The sequence below is a fragment of the Convolutriloba macropyga genome, chromosome 6 (genome assembly GCF_964194025.1).
Source record: "Convolutriloba macropyga chromosome 6, txConMacr16.3, whole genome shotgun sequence".
NCBI classification, from domain to species: Eukaryota; Metazoa; Xenacoelomorpha; order Acoela; family Convolutidae; genus Convolutriloba; species Convolutriloba macropyga.
Genome location: NC_134473.1, coordinates 40,346,001 through 40,372,060, shown reverse-complemented (window position 1 = coordinate 40,372,060; position 26,060 = coordinate 40,346,001). Strand labels below are relative to the sequence as shown.

Below are 26,060 nucleotides of genomic sequence, written 5' to 3'. Positions count from 1 at the left end.
GGGATGATCAGTTTGGCAGACAAATATTTATTCATTTTATTTTTTAAAAGGAATTTTAAAAATCGATTCGTCAAGTATGAACTTTGTTGACGAAATTGGAGAGCTCGTGAAATTTTGAACAACGGTAATTGTTGAAAAGCTGCTTGATTGTTTTTAGTTTTGAAGGAAAAATTGAGGTTAATTCATTAAGAAAAATTTATTGGAAGATTATTTTAAAACAGAATTTTCTGACAGAATTTAGTGAGTTTATTAAGGCTTTGTTTTCAAGCAATTAGAGTCATGACGAATAAAAAGAAGTCGCAAGCTTAGGAAATCCTTATGTTTCCAAATTTTTATTTAAGATTAATTTTACAAACATCTCCGAACTAAACTGAGATCAGACATTTTTTGCTCATGAATAGTCAGTAAATTTTATATGCGGTAGAAGAAATTTTGGTGTTTTTTTAGTCTTCATGAGAAAACCTCACAAGTTTTACTTCGCTCTTTTTGGTCACAAATCTGACGCAAATTTGTATACATGTACGCTGAGTAATTGTTTGTTTTTCAACATTAATGTTTTTATTGACCTCGTTCAAACAATTTGTGATCAATTTTAAGACCAAAAGTCATACTTTGAAATAATAATGTAAAGGAAGAAATGACGAGTTTTCTGTAAAGGTTATCTCCAGACCGCTCAGAAATCAGAAAGATAGCAATTTTCCATGTCCCGGGAGAATTAAAACCCGGCCATTGTATAAAAAAGAGCCTGCAGTTGAAGCTGTTGGTTTGCCAGAATTCAGGAACCGAACAATGAAATTTGATTTCTCGCCATTTGATGTTCATCTTGTAACCTTTGTCGTACTATAATCCCAGAGTCTTGAAATATGAAAGTGTTATTATTGTACTCGCAGAAATTTTAACTTTCTTTAAACATTGTAATGAAAGGTTTTGTCTTTGGTAAATTGCTTCGACAAAAATTTGATTAACATGATAATGTTTGGTTATCGAAAATTATCTTTAATCGAGTAAAGAATACTGTGGAAGACAGTAGAGATTCTGATGAACATAAAAAGTTCACGAATGAAAAAAAAGCGTGAATAACATTCAAGTTATTTTTCTAGCGCTAAATTTTTTATACAGGATTCTTTTTTTAAATTGACAGATTGTCTTTCTGACAAGCTCCCGTTAAAAGAATTATTGCGCTGCTGGTACGAGATAGAAAATGTGAATGACTGAAACCCTTTTGAAACTGACATGGCTGTTTCAAAATGCTCCAAACATAATAACTGCAATCATTTTAAAATTGTTTCAAGTGTTCAAATTCATTTGCCTTTGAAAAAGATTGTTGAAATTATAAGAAACTCAGATTTTTAGATGCTGCTACACAAAGGGTACTATGAAAATAAGATAAAATCCAAATCTTCAAGAATACTTCAAATTCTCTCTGGTAAACACGGTATTACAGACTATGTTTAAATGTATAACAAAAGTTTGTATAATTTGGTATTTTTGGTTGATCGAGCTGATGCTAAAATGTTCCCAATTGCCAGTAGCTTAAAAGAAAGTATACTTCTGCTCTTAGGAAACATCATAAAGAGCTTATAAAAAATTCACTCTAATGGGAAACAAAATGGACCTAAAATTTTAATTGAGCTGAAAAGTTAAACAATTCAATAAAAATTAAGTAGTTTACAGAGCTTATATAGTGTAATAAAATTTGAATGTAAAGTTCTGCCTTACCCTCCGTTATTCTTCGTTTTCGTTGTAGTAACCAAGACTGTGTCATTCCCAAGTGTAAATAAGGCAATCAATGATGGGTGTTGAAAAAATTGGGTGTTAAGTGTTAGAGCCTCCTGTTCTTGGAAGCGGGCGAAGATGACCTCATTGTATCGAAGGAAATGGAAACAGTTTAATCTTCCGGCTGTTTTGCTGAAAATTTTCTATTGTTGAAAAATTTCAAATTATATGGCACACATTTTGCTTCTGAAAATTTATACCGCACGTACTCATTTCTGTCTGCTGATATTGCTTTAAAGAATTTAGCTATCAGATCTTCGTTAGGTACTGCTCCCTCGCTACTGAAATTCAGGTATATTTGCGCTCATGCTGAAAATAAATGCTGGTTTTAAGCCAATGGTGCTTGAATAATGAAGTGATGTCTGATTATAACTGGGCGAATTAATGTGGCGTGTTTCTTGGCAGATTTTTTGGACGTAGTTGATGGGGCTGAACGTAGGCTAATGACAGTTTTCTGTATCCGTTATCAGTGAAGTATTGCTTTTTAGACAGAATGTTGAAGGGAGCCAATAAGCGAACTTTAAAAGTTGTGAGCAATGCCAGGACAGGTGTTGCCACAAGTCTCAACAAAGAAGCCTCTGATTTAATTGACTTCTCTGGGCTCTACAAGCATTTAAAGAAGCCAAAATTCGTTCATCCCAGACACTGGTTGCCAGGAGCAGCACCGGCTGGTCATGTGGCTAAGCCCACATCTAGCATTCTGCGACCGGCTGTCACAATGGGATTATCCAGTAAGTGAACAGCTCTCAACTGTAACCTTTTCATATATCGTCACTCTAATATTGACTCGTTCAGGGTATTTAATGTACAAAACTGCCGGAACAGAACTGCTTTGAATGCTCTCCAGCAGTATTAACTAGAAAGTTTCGGAGCATCAAATTAGGTATGTTTCAACATCCCGTCTGCAAAATAATGAACTTAATCTGAATTTGCCTCTTAAGTAAAGTGGTGAATGCGATTGCGCTGTTGTTGCAGAATATTCGGTGAGATACGCACACAATGACATGATAGCACCTGACTTTTCTGCATACCGCTCTTCGGCTACTGCGGAGTCCACTTCCACCGACAGAGGCGAGGGCAGGAAGACAGCCCAGGCAGCAGTGTCGGGTGCCTACCTCATGGGACTAGCCATGATTGGGAAGAGTATCGTGCATCCTATTATACAACAGTGGTCTGCTGCTGCCGATGTATTGGCACTGGCACAAATTGAAGTTAGTTGAGACATCTGGAACTTTTTTCTAATAGCCGCGAAGTTATGATCGCTAGAATCGTGGTTTTTTACAAAACTAAGTTTAGTTATTGTGGTCTTTGTTTTCACGGCACGGAAAGTAGTTATGAGCTACGGCGATCTTCTGTTTTTAAAACTCGATGAGGGTTTATGGTCGACTTTATTGTTCCCACATTTTTTGGGAAATAATGGGCGAAGTTTTATGCTAGCACCAATTTAGCCTAATTTTTTATCAAGTTTTGGTCAAAAGTCAATCACTTACGACAACCAACGCTTTCTTTGAGGGTATCTTTGAAAAAGGAGTACTTTATCGTTCTTTCAATGTCTCCAAATTTTCAGCCAATTTCTAGACAGTTTTACGAATTTTTAACCCGTCCCTCACCTGTGTTAACCTAACTTTTGATCCAACGTTCAGTTTGTCTTCAATCTTTGCTTAGGCCTTGATAAGTAGTGGATAAAACAAGGGAATCAACCACCAGTAAAATTTGTTTCTTTCTTCTAACGCTAATCGCGCATGTCGAATCGAGCCAAATTTTACTGTTTGTTGAATCCCTTGTTTTATCCACTACTATATATTAGCTCTATATTCACTTCTTTTATATTTTAAATCTATCATTTCTTGTCTCACTTAGTGCAAGCCACTAGTACAGAGTTAAGCTGGTAATTAACCATTATCAGACGGATCCGCGAAGCGGTTTCACCGATAGTTTGGGTTCTATCCCCACCGACTCCGGTGGACGTCCCCAGATACTAGTATAAAACTAATCAGTGAAACTGCTTCGCAGATGAGACCGTGTAAAAAGCACGTAAAACCAACTTGCGAAAAAACTTGAACAAAAATTGAAAGAAATATTAAAATAATAAAAATTTTCATATATTCCCCAATCAATATTTAATCAATTTAAAAATAAAACTTTCTGTCTCACTTGGTGTAGTGGATAAATCATCGAGTCTAGCTAAGTTGCTTTAGCAAACGGAAGGTTTGGGGTTCCTTCCTCACTGACTCCAGTGAACGTCCCCCGACTCTGATGAAATACTATGAATCTAAGTGAGATAAAAAAAAACCAAATTCACAGTTCTTAAAAAGGATGATCAGTGAAACTGCTTCGCAGATCCCTGCTGTGAGACTGTATATGGGACACACTCTGATGGGTATACAGTCAAAAACACTGAGATCGGTGGAAACACAGTGATTAGTGTTTTTCTATGTCTTCTTGAATATTATACTTATAAACATGCTCTCTGAATTGATTTCTAGTGTGACCATATCTATATCTGAAGATAAATACATAGTCTACATTTCCTATTTCTAAATCTATATAATGATATATGTTTATAAACATTACACATACTACATGTTAGATATTGATCAGGATCAGAATAATGATATCCCAAATGTTCTATATAATCTTTCACTTTAACCATATTTTTACAAACATAACAAGAATCTTCTAATTCTTTACAATTATTACAACATTCTTTCCAAGGTTTATTTATACACTTTTTGCATTTCATTTTCATTTTTCGAAATATTATTTTTTGATTATTTCCCTAAAAAATACATCATATCTCAATCAACTAATACTAGTGTCATAAACTTCTGCGATGTCTGTAATCTATCCTTTGAATCAAAGAAGGCTTTATACAGACACCAATCTTATGATCTCAAACATAAGGAACTATTGGAGAAAATGTTTTGAGTCTCAAGAAGAGGAAATCTCGGAGAGGGTGTATAATTTGGATGAAGTTTATTATATTATTAAAACTAAACCAGCCACCAAACCTAAAACTGAAGAGGATATCTACACCAGAATTAAATCGGCGAAGCCGTTTCACGGATAGGAATGTAAAGAATGTCATGAAGAATTTAGAAGTAAAGTAGCTCTAACTACTCATTCATATAGTCACAATCGCATGTATCTAGAAAACACAGAAGACTTCGATATAAACTCAAGTCAGAACATGAGAGAATTTTATATTACTGATAAAGGTGGGAATTACATTGAAGATATAAATGAAGCAACTAATTACTCTTTAGAAGAAATTAAAAACTGTTACCAGTTTCGTAAAGTTAAGAGTTTTAAATATAAGATCACGGCTGAATGTGATTATAAGAAGAGAACCAAAAAAGAAGTTAAAACTACTAAAATATTTTTCAATACTGATTATATTAATAATAATGCAATATATGAATATGGTGACTTCAATCGGTGGCTAGATTTGGAAAAGGAAATATATGAAGGTTATGGTTATGATTTTGAGTTTCTTGGAATAAGAAGTATTCAGTTAAACATTGAACCAACTAAAGCGTCTATTGGTAGTTATATAGATTTACCTCCAGATCTCAAAAACTCTAAATCGATATTAAATGTACGTAGTTATAAATACAATTGCTTACAACTAACTATAACTGCTTGGCTACATCCCGCCCCATACCATGCAACTCGAGAAAGTAAATATGTAGATAAACTAATTGAACCAAGACAACAACATGAAGATGATTTTGCTTATATAATAAGAATACAGAAATTGTATAATATTAATATTTGTGTATACACACCTTGTGGTAATGGTAAGATAGAATTGTTTAAACAAGTGGATGATTTTAATAAAGATAGAAAAGATGTAAGAATACTAGTTTGGAGTAATGGTCAAATAGAACACTGTGCCCTAATAAAAAATATAGAAACCTTGTTAGAACGACCAAATATAAACAACATTAAATATTATCATTGTGATAGGTGTACCTATTGGTTTAACTCACAAATTAAATATGATAAACACGAATGCAGCACCTCATTCAAACCAGAGATTGTTTGCCCTAAGAAAAAACATGTTACTTTTATAAATGAACACAAACGTCAGAATTTAAAAAATATTATAACTGCCGATATAGAATGTTGCATTGTTGATCCACGAAGCGGTTTCACCGATGTCTCAACTAACGATTTAAAATATGTAATAGCTGAACATATTCCAATAGCTTTGGGTTACACCTGGCAAGGTAACTTCAAGCACTACTTCGGTCTAGGCTGCATCAAAAGATTTGCTAGAGATCTGTTAGAAATAGAAACTGAGAATAATTTCAAACATAATGAAAAGATGATATTCACAGAAGAAGATAAGTTATATCATGAAACTAATAACACTTGTCATATCTGCAGCAAAACATGTATTAGTAAAGTAAGAGATCATTGTCATGAAACTGGTAAATATAGAGGACCAGCATGTAAAATATGTAATCTAAGATACAAACAACAAAACTTCATTCCAGTAATATTCCATAATGGCTCTGGCTATGACTTCAACCTACTATACAGTGAACTCTTTAAACAGAATAATGATAAAAGAAAAGTAGATAATATACCACTAGCTGCTGGTAAATCTAAGATGTTTAGCATTGGTTGTCTCAAGTTCTTAGACAGTTATAACTTCTTAGCTATGCCTCTAGATCAAATGGCAAAGATATACGGATGTAAAACTAAAACATTATATCCATATGAATACTTTGGTTTAGAGTTATTGAGAACCACGACCAAGTCGTATAGTAGCAAAGCTACCTACCAAGAAGTTATAGGTAATCTAATAATAGAAGACTTTAAATCCTCTCTACATAATAAATTACCAACACAAGAAGAAGTAGATAACTTTAGTAATGAAAACAGTAATAAAACTGGTAAAGATCTAACTATAGAGTATTTACAAAATGATGTGGAAATATTAGACTATTGCATGAATGAATATGTTAAACTAAGTATGAAAGAATTCAAGCTCAATCCACTACATTACGTTAGTCTCCCGGGTTATAGTTTTGATTGTTGGTTAATGTCAAGCGGTGTAACATTAGATACATTACAAGATAAACAAATGCTAGATGATTTTGTTGGAGCAAAGAGAGGTGGTATATGTGGAATAATGGGTGATAGATATATAGATAACAGTGATGGTAAGACCATATGGTACATAGACGCAAACAACCTATATGGTTATGCAATGATGCAAAAGTTACCTTATAAGGACTTCCAGTTTACTACTACTACTCTAGATGCAATATTGAATACTCCAGATGATAGTGATCATGGTTACTATATAGTTTGTGATTTTGATTATACTAATGAATGTAAAGAGAGAACATAACAGCACTAATGCCTAATAAGAGAAAGATAAATGATAATGAATTGGGATACCGACAAAGAGAGAAAAGTAAAGCAAGATCCGAGAAATTAATCTTAGACCAAAACAACAAAACAGAATATATGGTTCATTATAGGATGTTAAAGTTCTATGACAAGATGGGAGTAAAAGTAACAAAAATACATAGAGGAATTAAATTTAAACAAGATTATATATGTAGCGATTATATACAAAACAATACAAATAAAAGAGCAACAGCTAAAACTGAAGCAGAGAAGGATGTAAGGAAACTAATGAATAACTCATTATATGGGAGAATGTGCATGAATCTTCACTTCTTTCAAAGCAAGTTCTTGCATGATGAAGAAAAGATAATGAAAAGTGTAAGTAAACCAACATTTAAGAATATAACTAGATATAGAGATTATAGCCAAATAGAATATATAAAGAAGAAAATAGAGTATAGCTCACCTGTTTATGTAGGAGTAACAATACTCGAACTTAGCAAATTACTTATGTTTGATGTATTCTATAATATTCTACTACCATCTCTCAAAGATCTACAACTCCATTATATGGATACAGACAGTTTCGTATTAAGTTATAGTGAAGGTAAAGTTAGTGATGAGCATATGGACTTAAGTAATCTAGACATACCTATGAAAACTAATAATCAAGTCCCCGGCAAGTTTAAGCACGAGCTGGGAAGTAGGATTATTGAGGAATTTATAACATTGTCCCCCAAAACATATAGCTTCAAAAATTATCCTAAAAACACTAAAGAAAAAGGAATAAAGAAGCATAATAATGCTAGGCACATAGATTATTATGATGCATTAATGAAGAATACACAGAGAACAGTAGATGAATGTAGAATACAAAAAGTTGGTGATAACATGACAACAACAAAAACAAGTAAGATTAGTTTAAATATATTTGATGATAAAAGGTTTTATGTAAACAATATAAAAAGTTATCCGCATGATAAGGAACTGTATTTATTTAAAAGAGATTTGTTAAATAGGATTAAGAAACTATATAAGGATAAGGATCTACCGAGTAGCTTTACTAATAAGGATAAGGATAAGGATGTAGGTAAACTGATTAATGATATTAAAGAATTAACTATAGATAGCAATAGAAAATTAATAGAAGCAGCTATTATATTATATAATGAGTTATCTCTGAAGCAGTTGGAGTACCAAGGACTTCGTCCCTTTCACTGATTATAATTAGTTATTTTAATTATAATTATAGATCTAATTCATACTTAATATAATATTTTTATAAAAAAATGACTAAATTAGAAAAACATCATAGAATTAAACAATCTAGAAAAACAAAACAGAAAGAATAGATTAGAAGATAAATTGAAAAAACAAGAATATTATGGTGAAATAGAAGAGTTATTTGATCCTTTAACTAAAACACTAAATGCAAACAATGAACACAATCTAGCATTAAGTGAACAAACATTAAGAGCAATAGATTGGCAAAATCAAGAGTTAGATAAACAAACTAAGATGATTGGTGAAACTGCTTCGCAGATCGAGCAAGCTGGTTCCCAGTTTAATGAAACTGCTTCCAAGATTGGTGAAACGTTAAAGGGGACCATAAAGCAAACTCAAGATATAGCACCAGTTTATGTTGATATAAAAACAGCCAAACTTCTTCATGACATTGGGGCTCAAACTAATCCTCAATTAAAATTAGAACTCGTAGATTTACCTAGTAGGAGATATAAAATGAATGGTGTTGATATAACTCTAGAGCAGGGTGCATTTTTAGTTAGGGATAATGTATATGAGTTTTCAGAAGGATTTACTGATTTTCTTACTAAAACAAATGTAACATATGATGATAAGGTTGAGGAAGATGAAAACAAAATTAAAAGGTTTTTAAAGGATATTAGATATGATTTAGGAAAAGGGGATAAGAAAAGCGGTAGATATAGAACAATAAAACGTATAATGGAGGTAAGAGATGATATATTTGGCAGGGTAATAAATGGCAACCCAAATAATTTAGTAGAAAGACTAGAAATATTAATACTAGAAACAAAAGCTGGTCATGATGGGTTATATGATGAAATGCTAGATATATCTAAGCAACTATTATCTATGAATATTTTTAATCAAAACCAACTAGATAATTTTGTTTTTAATTATGGTAAATAGGTGAAACCATGACTACGTCCATCAGGGAACCTGCTTCGCAGATGACTATGTCCATAAATAAAACGATAGAAAAAAAACAACAACAACTGGCTAAAGAAGTATTCAGTCCTCAAATAACAAAGTTTAAAAGACAAAGAATAATACCACTATATAAAGATGAAACATGGTCAGCTGATTTAATTGATAAGTCATCTCTAAGTAAATACAATAATAATTATAAGTTTATATTAACAGTTATAGATATATTCACAAAATATGCATGGGCTATTCCTTTAAAGAATAAATCTGGTTTATCTATAACTAATGGTTTTAAAACAATCCTATCAGAAGGACGAAAACCAGAAAAGTTATGGGTAGATAGAGGTAGTGAGTTTTACAATAAAACAGTTAAATCTTTACTTAAAGAATATGGAACCGGCAAAGCCGCTTCGGGGATAGAGCTATATTCTACTTATAGTGATTTAAAGGCTGTGTTTATAGAGAGATTCAATAGAACATTATTACACATAATAAATAAACCTATGTTCATCAGTGGCGATGGTAATTGGGTAAATATATTAAATGATGCACTCAACAATTAATATGACACCAGTTGATGCTTCTAATAATCCTGATAAAGTTAAATACTATATCAGTGAAATTGCTTCGCAGATTAAATCTACCAAAGCAACACCAAAATTTAAAGTGGGTGATTATGTTAGAAATGCAGATAAACGTAATATCTTCTCTAAGGGATACACTTCTAATTGGAATAGAGAATTGTTTAAAGTTAATGAAGTTCTAAAAACACAACCATCAACATATAAAATGGAAGATATTAATGGAGAGATAATAGAAGGTAAATAATATGAACAGGAACTATTAAAATCTGAGTTTGATTTTGAATCTAATAATAAAGTTTTCGAATCATTAAATATATTTCTTAAAATAAATAATGACAAGAAATAGATTCAATCAAGCTAAACATAAATCAACATCAACTTCATTAAACAACTTAACACTAAGTAAGGTTCGTGGGTTATTCCTAGAAGATAATGATAATATTTACATGAAGGATACATATAAAATTACAAATGTTCATCCTCCCACAGATGAAAAAGATGTTGTTAATAAAGAGTATAGTGACAATAACTGATTATCCTCTTCTAATAAAATAGACATTTTAAGTGGAAACATAAATGAACTAAGAAAGGGTGACTTTGATAAAGTTACAACTAAAACATTACAACTAAATGAAACAAGATAATGAAGAACTAATTAATGAGTTTATTTAATCAACAAATGAAGTCAGAAATACTGTTAAGTTTTGTAATAAAGTTGCTGCAGATACTATCTCTAAATATAATCAATTAAAGCAAGAATTTGATAATAATAAATTTAATCAGAATATAACTAACATACACTTAGATGAAATGTTTACTAACGGTCTGAGAGAAATGAAAGAATACAATAAATCTCTTAGAGGTGTTATAGTACAATATATAATTGCTATACTTTTACAAAGTAAGTTACTTGATAATAAAGAGAAAGACAGACTTGAGATGCATTATAGTTTTAATCAAGAAGATATAATGAAAGAAATAGAAAGAATTTTTACTAATGAAAATAAGCAAAGCAATGACCAATCCAACAGCACCGAGTGAGAGATTACTATATCCAGATTTGTCATCAGTATCAGAAAGATTGATAAACGAAAAGATTCAAGCTAATAATAAATTTAACAACAATATTAACATTATAAAAGATATTAGAAATTATTATGAAACTGAAACTAATAACTATAATAAGAAGTTAAGTAGATAGAATTATATTGACATAGCTGAGATAACAGAAATAGTATTATCATCAATAGCAACAACTGCAACAACAACAACAGTTTCATTAACAGGTATAGGATTAGCTTATTCTATACCAACACCTTTTGCTACAGCAACTGTTTGTGGTTCATTATCAAAAACAATTAATACTAAAATTAGAATTAAAATTATAAAGTATTCACAAATGTATATTTTAAGTAAACAGTTTAGTGATAAGTTTAATAAACTATATACTAAATCAATGAATGATAATAAAATAGATAATGATGAGTATAATGAATTTGTTAAGTTATATGAGGATTATAAGAAGAACAAGAAAAACAAGCTGAGTATTTTTTAGATTAAAGATATTAGTGCTTAGTAATAACAATGTTTTTAGTAATAATAATATTAGTATTAATATTTATCCGCGAAGCGGTTACACCGATCGATAAATATATATTCATAATCATAGCTATAATCATAATCAAAATCATAAAAATAAACATAAATATAAACATAATCATAATTATAATCAAATAATTATCTTTTCTTTGTACCTAAGTATAACCCTCTTCCTTTTTGTACTACTTTTATACCTTCACCAGTAGTTGCAAATTTAATTAAATCAGGTGTAGCCGCTAGAGCTGTTTTAGGGTTTCTAGATGCAGCTGCACTTCCTATTTTACTTGCTATTTCTAATGCTCTTACTGGATTATTAGCTACTTTCTTTCCAAAGTTAACTGTAGCCCTACCAACACTTTTAAAGAAATCTTTCAATCCCTCAGCTTCTATTGTTGCATCAGATACTGTCATTGATTTATTCCTTCTACATAAAACACAGTTACCTTTTAACATTTTAGTACCTTTTGAAGTGATAACTCCTCTTATATTAACAGTACCACTATAATGTCTACCTCCAACACAATATGATTTAGTTTTGAACTTTTTTAAAAGACTCATTTCTATATATAAAAAATAATGGAAGTTAAAAAGTATAATCCCTTTATTATTATTGATGTTATTATTGTTGTTATTGTTTTATACCTTCACCAGTAGTTGCAAATTTAATTAAATCAGGTGTAGCCGCTAGAGCTGCTTTAGGGTTTCTAGATGCAGCTGCACTTCCTATTTTACTTGCTATTTCTAATGCTCTTACTGGATTATTAGCTACTTTCTTTCCAAAGTTAACTGTAGCCCTACCAACACTTTTAAAGAAATCTTTCAATCCCTCAGCTTCTATTGTTGCATCAGATACTGTCATTGATTTATTCCTTCTACATAAAACACAGTTACCTTTTAACATTTTAGTACCTTTTGAAGTGATAACTCCTCTTATATTAACAGTACCACTATAATGTCTACCTCCAACACAATATGATTTAGTTTTGAACTTATTTAAAAGACTCATTTCTATATATAAAAAATAATGGAAGTTAAAAAGTATAATCCCTTTGTTATTATTAAGCCTAAACCCAAGCCTAAACCCAAGGTTAGACCTAAGCCTAAGATTAAGCTTGAAGCTGGAGGCTTAGCTCTAGAGAATGAAAAGAAATTAGATATTATTTATGCTAAAGGTTTTGTTAATACTAATAAGAAATAGTTGGGTATTAACAAGAGTAACAATTAGAGCTGACTAGCTATAAGTATAAGTATATGGTTATGTATAAGTAAAAGTATATAATTATAACAATAACTATATTATACTATAATTATAAATTACCGCTAGAGTTATATCTAAAATTATAATTATCGCTAGAGTTATATCTTTGACTTAAATTATAACTATGAAATAATATCAACCATCTTATTACCATCACTATTCACACTAATAACCTTTCTAGTTAATACTAATGCATGACATATAACATTTGCAACTGCAGCACTAAATTTAAAATTAAGTTGTATTGGTTGTGGACCTATATGATCCCTTTGATATCTAGTATCGAGTACATATATTCTATAATTACTTTTGAATTTTCTATGATTTATATATGGTTTTATATTATGTGGTAGCCCATTATAATCTTTATTAAAGCTAACAATCTCTTTAAAAGCCTCATTATAATTATTGGGTCCATAATTAATATTCATTCTATCCTCAGGATAAAACTCACTACCAATCTTACAATAACATTCAGTAACATTCATTACATCAAATGTACTTGCATCATGAGTTTGTTCATTAACATTATTATTTTCAAAACCAACTATTATATATTGCGGTCTTTCCATACCACTTTCCTTACCTAGATCAAACAAGAAGTTAGTAGCATTGGGTACATTCTTATAAAATGTCTTTCTTTCATAATAACTAAAGTCTAGATTATTCTTTTTATTTAATCCTTTCTGCACAATAATTCTATTATCATTACTAGGATCAATACTAGGTTTACACCATGATATATCTCTAATTTCTATATTACCATCATTGGCAACTGCACCAAGATTAGCATTAACTCTATATAGAGCTCTATCATTATTATTTCTTTTTAATATTAGTTTAAATCCTAAACCATATATAATCTTTTCTAAATCATTTACGAAACCAAATAGATCACTCATCTTAATCATCATATACATATGTCCTCGTTGTGCAGCAATATGGTCATCTTTAAGTTGACTATCTCTATTGCCCTGATTTCTAACAAAACCACTCTCATATACATCACCAGTACTAGTTAATAATTTATACATCAATAGATTAGGATGACAATGATCTATATATTCAATAGTCCTACCACCACTAGTTTCAAGCTTAATTGAACTAAACAATGCCATCATACCATAATTAACTAATCTAATATTAGCATCATTAGCAAATACACCACCAGCATCATCTGATACAACAAACTCTATCTCTAGATATGAATCACGCAAATTTAAGTGATTCTTTTCTCTATTGAGTATGATATTAATGTTAGTATTAACCGTATTCATTGTTCCCATGTTATTTGGTTTATATTTTGTAATCTTACTTTTATGTATATCATTTTTGTAACCATAAGTTGCATCCAAATTAAAATCCATTTTTATTAGATAAAAAATGACAGACAACTTGATTCTATCTGAACTACAAAATATACTCGAAGCTTTAACTAAAACTAAAGAAGAGTATACACTTAACTTTAGAATAGTAAAACCAACAGAAAAGTTTAACTTTAGTGAACCTATACTTAATACAACAAAATTAGGTTTAATTAGATTATCTGTTTATAAATCGGTGTTTAATGTGAATAGGAGAAATAATCAATTCTTATATGCTAGTACTGTTATAGAAGATGATGAAGCTTTACCTCGGGCTCTTAGCTCTGACCCTAACCTTAACCCTATCTCTACCTCAAGCCCAAACATTACATCTATACTTAATTATAATTATAAAGGAATCCCATTGCTATATTCAACTATTACACCACGAGCATATGAGTTAACTGACATAGCAGAATTAATAAAAGAAGAAACTGATGGTAATGTTATAATAGAACCTGATAAGAATACGATGAAATGTTTAATGGAAATAAAACAAGGAGCAATCAGCTTTGATATAGAAAACTAACTAGCCTCATTACTAGGATTTAGAAAAATAATTTATAAAAAAGGTAGATATAAATCTCAGAAAATTATTGATATTATGGGTTTTAGTACTATTAACATTCATTGTAATGTGATATCTGGAGCTAAAGATAATGGTAAAGATACAGACATACTATATACTTTTAATCTAACTGAACCACCAGGTTACTTGATAAATATTATACCAACTAATATCTTTTATCAAAATGTAACTAAAGATAGAATAGAATATATAGAAATTCATATTAAAGATGAGCATGGAAGACCTATAGACTTTAATGGCGATGTATTAAGTTTTACTTTACATTTGATTTAGACTTATACTTGTACTTAGACTTAGACTTATCTGCGAAGCAGGTTCCCTGATACTTAAACTAAACTACAAAACTCTCCGATCCCAATTAATTCTTAGTTCACCATTAATATTTTTATTTTTAGTTATATCAATGACAATATAATTATAAGGCTCTTTCCATACCTTATTACATATATTAGCAAAATCATTATAACTAAGTTCAACATTATTAAAGAAATCTTGATATATCGATGCTAAGACTTTACCTCTGTTCAAATAAAATAAATAGATTACAGTTCTCTCTAACACTCTGCCTATCCAGAGAGAACAGGTTTTGATTAAGATATATCATATTACAGTTATTATGTCTACCTCTACAAAAGTATTCTTTAATAACTGGTTCTTTGGCTCTAACATCATCGAATATCATTAGTTTCTTTAAGTCTTTGGGTAGTTTATCGGGAGATGGTAAATCTTTTATATCTTTAATAAATTCAACATCTGCTTTTGGGTTTATTCTTTCTATACCATGGTACTGATCACCAGTAGGTCCAATGATGTATAGCTTATCAAAGTATATACTAGCTAGAATTAGTTTTTTTAATACGAATGTCTTACCACATTCACTAGGACCAGATATTATACATCTAAAGTTATCTGGGAATGCGGCTTCAGTAATTATATCATCATCATCATTTAACCATGAATATAGATCATTATTTATGTTTATAGAGATACTGTTAGTAGGACTATTGTTATTAGGTTTAAACTTTTGATGAGGCTTCACCCATGTTTCACCATGTTTTTCATCCAATATATATATATATATATATATATATATATATAAAATTATCATTATCATCATCATTTTCATTATCATTAGCATTATCAATGTCATTACCACTATCATTAGCATTATCATTATCATTATCAATGACATTATCATTAACATTAACATTATCTTTATCATTAAAATTATCATTATCATTAACATTAACATTATCTTTATCATTAACATTATCTTTATCATTAACATTAACATTATCTTTATCATTAACATTAACATCATCATTATCTTTACTACAACCTAAACAAAAACACTCACTATATATTCCCGGATATTTACATTGATTAACTAGAATATTCAAAGCACTTTTAATTCTAAATTCTCTATCAATAAGATAGATCATATATAAACAATAAGCCCCACAATAAGATTCATCATATTGGTGTATTCTCTCATTAGAGCCTAGATCAACATATTCTTCCAAAAATAAAGGTGGAGTTTCTACACCAAAACTATCAAAGTAATATGTTGGACCACCTTCTCTTCTTATAACTAAAACCCAATGTGTACCTTCAGTTGGATGTAGATTTACAATAATGTTAGAGTTAGGTTCACTTACCATTTCTGGTTTATCATCTCTCATTACAATCTCAATTGGTGTTAGACTTATATCTTTACCTTTATCTTTTATTCTGATATCACTCATAGCATTATTATCAATATTAAATTTATTATTGAATTCCTCAAAAGTTAGGATGAGCATTTTTATATAATAAATTTATTAAGTCTACGTCTAATTATAAGTCTAAGTCTAAATCTAAATCAAATCTATATTTATTATATAAAAATTGAAACAGGTAGTGCAGTTTTTTTTTATTATTATAATTGGAATTTGTTATATAATATATGATTCAAGACCAAGTAAATATACAAAACTAGAAGAAAGCTTCGGTGGATTTATGAATAGGAGTCTAGTTAGATTTGAATATGAAAAGTCACCACTACATACTATTGTTTATGGTGGAACTGAAACAGGTAAAACATATTTTATTAGACAATACTTAAAGTTATACTTAGACCATGATCAAGTTCAAGATCAAGTTCAACATCAAGTTCAAGATCAAGTTCAACATCAAGTTCAAGATCAAGTTCAACATCAAGTTCAAGATCAAGATCCGCGAAGCGGTTACACCGATCAAGTTCAAGATGAAGACCAAAGGTCCATAGTTATAGTTTGTAAAGATGACAGAGACTGGATAGATCCTGAGTCTAATAAGTTTTATACTGGGTTTAATAAATGTGATATAAATATGATCACAAAAAATAATATGAATAAATTTCAAAATTGTGTAATAGTACTTGATGATATGGGTGATAGGTTAAATAAGGATATAGGTTATTATTTTACTGAAGGTAGACATTATAATATTCAAATGATTGTAATGTGTCATAAACCAGCTCAAATAATTAATACAGCAAGAATGAGTTGTGATACTATTTATTTAACAACTTATAATAGACCTGACCTATTTAAAAACTTTAATGAGATATATAAATGTGAACATGACTTCAATAAAATAATAAGTGAATTAAATAGTAACTATTCTAATTGTACAGATGGAATGTCAGATGAACTTCGTTATGGTATAATTAAATATAATAAAAAGGAAAGTATTATTATTGTTAGTAGTAATAGAACAATGATATATGATTCAAGAGTTGGTTTCCTTGATTTAAAAGCTCTTAGTTTAAAAGATGATTTAGAAAGAGAAGATATAAATAAACTTATAGCATATATGAAACCACTAATGATTAATGCAACAGATAGAAATGTTATTAATCATGATAATTAACAGTTTTATTTTAATAAACTTCTTACTTTAAATAATATTAAAATTCAGAATGATGTTTTAACAAAAGAGATGATTAAGGGAAAGGGTATGAAAATTTTATCAAATATTGGTGGAATTATAGGCACAGGTTTATTTATATTTAATTGTTTTTATCCTGATTCAATATCAAGAAATGCTGGAACTGTAGCAATGGGAGCAAGCACAATGTTGAGTAGAGTAAATACATTAGTTAATGTTGGATTTGGAGAAGAGTTGGAAGGTGAAACACGAAGCAGTTATACTGATCAGGGAAGCAGTTTGGTAAACCACGAACTTTGTTCGTATACTGATCAGTGTAACTGTGACTTCGTCAATGAAAAGATGGGAATTTTGAATAGAAAGGGAGGAAAGTTTTTTAACAAACTATATATAAATAATGAAGAATTTAGAGAAGAGATTATAAATTTTGTTAAAGATAAAAAAGAATTAGACCTTGATTTGATCTTAGATAAGAGATGTAAAACTAATACACTCAATACTTTAGGAAATAAATATTTAGCAGAGTGTATCACATCTGAAGATAATACTAAAGATTTAATTGAAATCATGGCTAAATATTATCCACAAAGTTTGTACACCGATTCTACAGCATAGCTAATATCTGCGAATTTGCAAAACAACTCCGTTGAGCAGTTTGGTAAACCACGAACAAAGTTCGTTCACTGATAATTTTATCTATTAAAAATGCTTTTACAATGTTTAGAGTGTAACTATAAATGTGGAAACATTGCTGTTTTAAAATATCATTATGAATCATTTCATAAAGATAAAACTGATAAAAGTATGTGTGGTAATATAATATTAAGTGGTATTTGTGCTAATGATTTTTCCCCATGGGATTGTTCTTTAAAAAATGAATCTAGTTCTAATTCTAGTTCTAACCCTAGTTCTAATTCTAATTCTAGTTCTAACCCTAAGTCTAACCCTAGTTCTAGTTCTGGTTCTGGTTCTAACCCCAGTTCTAGCTCTAGTTCTGGTTCTGGTTCTATCTATGACTATAACTCTAACTCAGATCCTAACCCCAACCCTAACCTTATCCCCAACCCTAACCTTATCCCTAACCTTAACCCCAGCTCAGAAGTATTAACTAGATGTTGTAATAAGTGTAATTATATAAAACCACTAAATAATTTTGATGAGGGTAAGTATACATGTAGAAGTTGTACTTCAGCTAAAGTTAATTGTCCATATTGTACTTCTGTTGTGAGATATGATGGGATACGGGCTCATGTAAAGAAACAACATCCAGATATAGAATTGACTAGAGGATTTAGTAGAAATCTGCAAAGCAGGTTCCCTGATATAACTGATCTGTGTAACCGCTTTGCGGATAAAACAATTAATCCTAGTTGGCAAAGTCCTAGAGCTGTAAGTCCTTTAGTTATTAACCAAACAGAAGAAAGTTGTTCATGTAAATACTATAATTTTGTATCATTTCTGATTAATAATGGAATAAATATAGAAAAAATAAAAGAAAATATAAATTTATTGAAAAGTATAGATAATTTGAAATAAAAAGTATAAAAAATAAAAATATATCAAAAAAGAGGGATTCACTCTTTAAGAGCGAAAAAGAGCGATCTTTTCTACTGGGGATCACTCCGAATAAGAGGGAATCACTCTTAAAGAGTGAAATATAAATTTTGCTTTGATTTTTTGTTTTTTTTATAATTTTAGTTTTTATCAAATTTGGAGCTAATATATAGTAGTGGATAAAACAAGGCTTCCAGAAATCAGTAAAATTTGGCCAGATTCGACATGCGCGATTAGCGTTAGGAGAAAGGGACAAATTTTTTTGGTGTTTGAATCCCTTGTTTTATCCACTACTTTGATAAACAAGGAGAAAAAATATTTGAGATCTGTCTATTAATGGTTAATTGCTTAAAAATTTTTGAAAAATCAAAAAATTTAAAGATATTTATATCGAACCTGAGAAACAGACAATTTTTAGGTTTAAGTTTTAGCATGGGCTTTGTCCGCATGCACAATTGACTGAACACCAGTCAACAATGACTCATTCTGCTTTTTCTACTGTTTTGGACTACCTGAGATTTGAAAAAGAAATCCGATACTTTGCCCATTTTAAAATTTTGATCAGCTTTTACGTCACTAGTATATTTTTCTTCTTGTGAATTTTTTTGAAACAAATCAACGACGAATATGAGTTGCTAGGAGCAAATCCACGTACTCAGTCAGCCATTATCGAGTTCCAATTTCTATAATTCAGATTGTTTTCGGGTTCAGTCTTTTTATAATTTTTGATAATTTTGAGGTAAATTGGAATCAAAATTTGAGAAAGCATGAAGGCAGAACTTTTAAACACAATGAGGTGACTTTGTTAACAAAAAACATTGGCCGTTGGGGCGAGGCGGCTATTTCTGACATATAAGAGATCTGATTTTCGCATTTTTTTGTTGACGTGTGCTTTGACTGCTGTTTTTATTGCTATCCCACTTTTCAATGTTACTTGTTTTCAATGTGTTTTGAAAGAGCAAAATGTTATTTCCATTGGTGTTTAGCTTGCTTCATTTGTGTGTATCGCGTTTTATCATTCTGATAATTTTTTTAACTCCGAAAATAATTGTTTTCTAGTTTTCTTTTTTCGACTGTCGACAGTTCTAGTTCGACTGTTGTTATTTTTTATTCTAGATCTATCCAAAGTCCTTTTTTGGCGGCTTGCATGATTATCATTAATGATGACAATTTGTATTAAAAAGCGGCAGTTTAAATGCATGGGTTTCCATTTATGCTCTGGGAGATTACCTGCTTAGAAACGACATGCTTTTCAAAACAGAACTTCTTAGTTTTTAACTCTTGTTCTGACATGCTGTCTCACTGGTTTGCTCTGCCTTCCTTCCTGTTGTTGACAGAGTTATTGAGTTTTATTTAAAGCGGACTTCAACGGTTTGCACTTCAATTGTTCCTTCTTCAATTTTAATGTCGTTTTTTCAGTAAACGAATTGTTCTTAAATTTAAGTTTTTAATTCACTATTGTTGTTCTATTTCACTATTGATGAACATTTCGTCTTTCTGAGCAAACACAAATAGTTTATAGGTCTGAAGTGCTGTCTAGTAAAATATAGTGACTTAAATCTTACCCTTATTGTACGCAGCTTGCGGTTCTATTCAATTTGACATCTTTTTTTGAGAGTTTGATTTTTTTTTTCAAATTTGATGCTCATATATCTATAAAAAATATATATTCCCTCTCGGAATGGTAAAACCAAAACCAGAGCATCAAACTGTTGGTATTTTTAAGATGCGTCAGAGAGCTTTTTAAATTCACAGGTATATAAGCTGCCACAACTTTCTTCTAATCCAATGTTGTCACATAGAAAAACATCCGTTACGATGTGAAGAAAAAGGCTCAGCTTTCGTAGATAAGTCATTTATTTTTAACTGCTATTGTTTCCTATGTTAGTCTGTTTTAATTTTTTCTGCTTCATGTTTATAGTTTTTCTTTTCAGAGCTATTTATTAAAAATAGTTTGTTTTGGAATAACTGAAACCCCACCTATTTTAGAAAATTCAATCGCATTTTGCTAATTATTGCCAGCTCTTCAGCTCTCAATAGTATTTTTTGTATTAACTATTTTATCGTGTGGTTTGGGTGCTTCAATTGGTTATTAGCTCAATGTATATTTACTTGATTTTCGATTATTTGAAATCCACAGGTTGGAAATAGTAAATTAAACATTTCCTTCTCAATTGTGTAACCCCTTCTGCGTTAGCAGAACACGTTAAAAGCAAAGCACTTCTAAATTCTTTCGTTTTACAAAACAACATTTAGGGATGTTGCAAGAACAAAGAAAAAGCGAGACAATTTTTTCTCGTTGATGAGGTGAGTCTCAAAATCGAAATTTGTAAGTTATTAAAACTTTCAGTTTTCAGTAATTTTGCATTTTTGAAACAGTGTTACGGCATGGCTCGGAATAGCTTGAAATTATCTAGATCGCTTATATAGAAAAAAACATTATTTTTCTATTAGAACTGCTACTTCTACAGCCACATTTACCAATGTTTTTGACCAAAATCTTTTTGCTGCGAAATATACGAGTTAAAAAAAGTCAGCTTTGTATCAGAAGTCCTGAATTTGACTTTAGAATTCTAAAAATATCTTTAATTTGTCAAAAAGTTATAGATACAAAACTGATGAAGCTCAATCAAAACGTTGAATAATGCAATAGAATTCAAATTTGTAGGTTTCGTGTTTTATTGCAACACGTTTTAGGATAATTCTTTTGATAGTATTCATCATATTTTAAATGCAACAAAGTAATTGAAGGTAATGGACGTATTCCGTAATTTAAGGTTTCTCAATTGGGTTTTTTGGTTCCTCTGTAAATTAAGTGGTTGCTGCCCGTTGTTTCTTTTTCAAACTTTAGCTAAATTGTAGCTTGATAAAAACAATGTTTCGTGCTGTAACAAACGTTTCTGAAATATCGTTTTTGATATATTGATTTGATATATATTATTTCAATTTCGAATGTAGGAACATTCATGGTTTATCTCAATTTATCGATTGAAAGTCCAAAGAAGAGAGAAAATTAGAGTTGTTTACATTCATGCATTTTTTTAAAGAGAGCTAGAAAATAGTCTTTACCGCATATATTAATAGGTTGTTGTACGCTTAAGGGTATGATTGGCGATTTGGAGGATATATCAGACTTTTAGATGGAATTTTGAGATAATTGTCCTTTTTGCCGTTTAGGATACTTTAGCGGTTTGTGTTCTTCAAGTTTTCACAGTCGACGTGGAATTTTGTTTTTTTTGGCTTTGGTTATTTCATGTTTTAATTGGTAACAATAAAAAGCTCCTTAATTCACAGAAAAATTATTAATGTAATCAAATTTTTGCCTGTTCTCTTTCCTTTCATTTTCTGTCTCATTATTTTCCATTCAATTACCCATTTTAATGTTTTAATGAGCAATGTTACTAGGAGGGAACAATCGAATAGTTGATTCTGCAATATTCAAATATATGCTGTTGATACTGAATCAATGAAATAATTGTGTGCATTCGCGATAACTGTTTACTATGTAAATAAAGGATTGAATTAAATATTGAATTGAATGGCTTGTGAATCAAGAGAAATTAGTAGCTAAACAAAGCGAGTGAATTTTAAGCGGGAAGTTTTGCGTGTGTTTACACTATTGAACAAAAATCAGCCATAGCGAGTAACATCAAAAGTCATTACATGCGTTGAGTAATTTATATGTTTATACAAATTGTGTTTGTATATTTTTTAATGAAGCCTACAATTGGCCTTCTCTTGTTGTTTTATTTCGTCTTCAACGTTGGTGTTAGGACAATATGACGTCACGATCACTTTTTGTTTGTTCATTGATGCAATTTCGACTGATTTGCGTGCTTTACGTTATTTTTCAATCTTAGTGGATCAAATCTTTTGTTCATGATTGTTTTTGGTCACAAGTGATTTATATCACTCCCAAAATTCTTTTTCTTTGCTTCATTTTATTGAGGTAAGGTCAATTGAGTGTGTTTCACTCTAATTGAAAGTTATGTGAGAGCAGCAATAAGTTATAATACAGATTCTGTATTTTTCTGGTCTCTTGAGACGATAGATCTGCGGTGCTATTGTGGCTGTTTTCTGGCAATCTGCCAGCTATGTTTTTATTTTGGCCTTTTGTTTTTCGTTTAAATTGACCTATCTGAGGTGGGTCATTCCTGACCAATCAGAAACGGTAATAATATTATTAACAGATTTCGAATTTTTTGTCCTTTTTTCTTCGGTTGTCTTTTTATTGATTGATCTTAATATTTGTCAGTCTTAATCCTGCAGTTCAAATCAAGTTTTGCTTCGATTGCTTAGATTCTGGAGTGTTCACCTATGTTGTTTAATTTGTCGTCTTCCTGTTACGATTATTTGATCACGCGCCTGGAAATCAAACAGCAAATTTTGACTTCTACCTCTCATCAGGTATTTTAATGTTCTCGAGGTCATATATTCCGGCTTTTTATATAGATTTTTAAGTCGATGGTCGATGGCTCGGTAAGTTTTTGATCATACTTAACTTACCTCTCTTGATAGAAAAAACTTCTGATTTCAGTCAATAAACCTAAATTGAGAATGTCAACTGTGAGTAACTTCAATAAAGGTCACTAAAGCACATTAATTATAAGGCTATATAACGAAACCACAATGAAGGACATTAGTTTTTGTTAACTTTTTATTTTCAGTGCGGATATTTTAATGAGAATCTCGTATTATGAATCAGTTTGTTTGTTATTGTGATTGGTGTTTTTTTTAATTCGCGGATATTATTATTAATGTCTGCCGGCTATGTTTTAGAAAATGAGATTATCAAATTTGGTGCAATTGAAGAGTCAAAGTGCAGCATAAAGTGTAGTTGACATAGAGAGTGCAACTTATTCGTTCTATGTGCAGTCTAATATTTCGTAGTCTGATAGTTTACCTTAAAATAGATAAGAGGATAATTCTAAATTTATTTATCGAATGATTTTGATCATAGATTAAAAAGTCAGATGTTGCGCCTGGAACGAACAAGACCTTCAAGTGGAGAGGGAAGCCTTTGTTTGTGCGGAGAAGGACACAACAAGAGATTGAAGCAGCTGTCAATGTGGAGATGGCGTCTTTGAAGGACCCGGAAGCAGATGCTGATAGAGTCAAAGACCCAGAATGGTAAGTGAACAGAAATAACGAGAAGTATTTGTTTCAGCAGAGTTTTTCAGAGAGATTCATTTCTTTCGAGATAAATTGTTCTCACCATGGAGTCAAGTGGGAGAATTTGAATGATCATGTGGTCGTCCTCTAATAGTTTATACTTGGATTCAACAAATGCGAACAAAGACCCGTTGTAATCAATCTTTGGCAACTATTTTTAATTGCTTTCGAACGAAGTTTAAAGCAATTATTGTAAACGTGTGTCTTTCTAAGCAACATTTTCGCTTGACCGTTTTGTTCTAGAACAATGCTTTGCGCCCATAAAAATTTTGCAGTTCTGAATTCTAAATTTCCCCGCCCGTCGTTGGAGAGCAATTTGTCCGACTTTAGTCGGTTTAAGTTCTATAAAAAATGTTTCAAGTGTAATGATTTTTTGCAATGTTACAGGTTGGTGGTGCTTGGCGTATGTACGCATCTTGGATGTGTGCCCATTCCTCATCAGGGCGCTTTTGGAGGATATTACTGCCCATGCCATGGTTCCCATTACGACACATCTGGACGAATTAGACAGGGACCAGCACCCCTTAACCTCGAAGTCCCAGAACATGCTTTTGAAGATGACAAATTGGTCGTGGGATAGAATTACATTTTTGACAGTATAATAGAGTCTTTGGAGGAGTAACAAGCACTTTTAATGCAACTAACATGCATTCAATCGACAATTTATCGTAGATATTGTGTCAGGTTTTGACGCCTGTGTATAACTTTGAGAGCTAAAATTTAGTTTTGAGAGCTCCCTTGTTTTAATACTCTTCCCTCTGAATATTTTTTTTCTGGATTAATATATTGTATATTATTTGATATTCTCAGAAACTGCATGTACTTAATGTAGAACACTATTCAACTGTTTTTATTTAGTGTTCGCTAGAATTGATTTTTTCGTGGAATTTCTCGTTTCCTTAAATTATCTGGAGCTCCTTGTTGTTCTTTCGGCTTGCGCTCTGCTTCTTGCGCTTGTTTTCATCTTCACACAATTTGAATATGATTTTCCGATCGTTTTAAGAAAATTTTTTTAACGGCAACTGCTTTAATTTGATAGTTTGTTTTTTAATAACAAATAATTGAGAGTGGTCTTTTCCTCCAATTTTTTGTGTTATATATCTTTGAAATAAACGGTGGCCAATTACATTTAAATGGATTACGGTGCAGTTTTGCGAGTCTAAAACATGCACATACTGTTCTCACATAAGCATGTTTAGTTTTATGATTCTTTAATAGCCGCACAGCGATAGTTGAGGCTATTATTGGCCTTCTCTTAGTTTTTTACAATCCAAAGTATTTGGATTGAATTGATCTGCTGTCTTTTATCAAGATCTGTTCACGCTTTTTTCGGCTTTTTCACTTGAGTTTTAAGTCCAATTGGAGTGGTGATTTTAATCACGTTGGGATAGCAAAGAGCGCAAAAGGGAATTGGTTTTGAAGCGTGATTTTATTCCAAGTACCTTTGAAGTGGAGTGAGAAGTTGGTATTTGAACAAGTAATAGGTTTTTGAAAGCGAATTCTTTTTCACGTGCAACAATTTGACTGCTGTTTTTAATGTTTCTTCTCTTGAGTGCTTTTAGTATGATGAACATGTGTTCTAATGACGCCTATTTGCAATTGAATAACTCATCGAAGTTTGTTTTTTTACTTTGATAGTATATGTTGTCACGAAAGAATTTTGAAAATTTGGTTTTTGCTCACTTTTTTATTGATTT

General features: G+C 30.8%; 1 protein-coding gene across 1 annotated transcript; it reads left to right on the top strand.

The window, feature by feature from the left end:
• The first annotated feature begins 2,234 nt into the window (after window positions 1-2,234).
• LOC142340982 (cytochrome b-c1 complex subunit Rieske, mitochondrial-like) lies at window positions 2,235-25,100 on the top strand. Its single transcript, XM_075391786.1, has 4 exons — window positions 2,235-2,507; window positions 2,752-2,987; window positions 24,152-24,321; window positions 24,751-25,100. Exons 1-4 carry the CDS (start codon window positions 2,270-2,272, stop codon window positions 24,941-24,943), a joined length of 837 nt encoding a protein of 278 aa, XP_075247901.1. The 5' UTR covers window positions 2,235-2,269; the 3' UTR covers window positions 24,944-25,100.
• Window positions 25,101-26,060: the final 960 nt, after the last annotated feature.

What these genes read in the sequence shown, in the direction of transcription:
- LOC142340982 (XM_075391786.1), top strand. Translation starts at nt 2,270, where the DNA reads ATGTTGAAGGGAGCCAATAAGCGAACTTTAAAAGTTGTGAGCAATGCC. An exon ending in TGGCACTGGCACAAATTGAA is followed by an intron (nt 2,988 to 24,151) that starts GTTAGTTGAGAC and finishes TTTTGATCATAG; the next exon opens with ATTAAAAAGTCAGATGTTGC. An exon ending in AGAGTCAAAGACCCAGAATG is followed by an intron (nt 24,322 to 24,750) that starts GTAAGTGAACAG and finishes GCAATGTTACAG; the next exon opens with GTTGGTGGTGCTTGGCGTAT.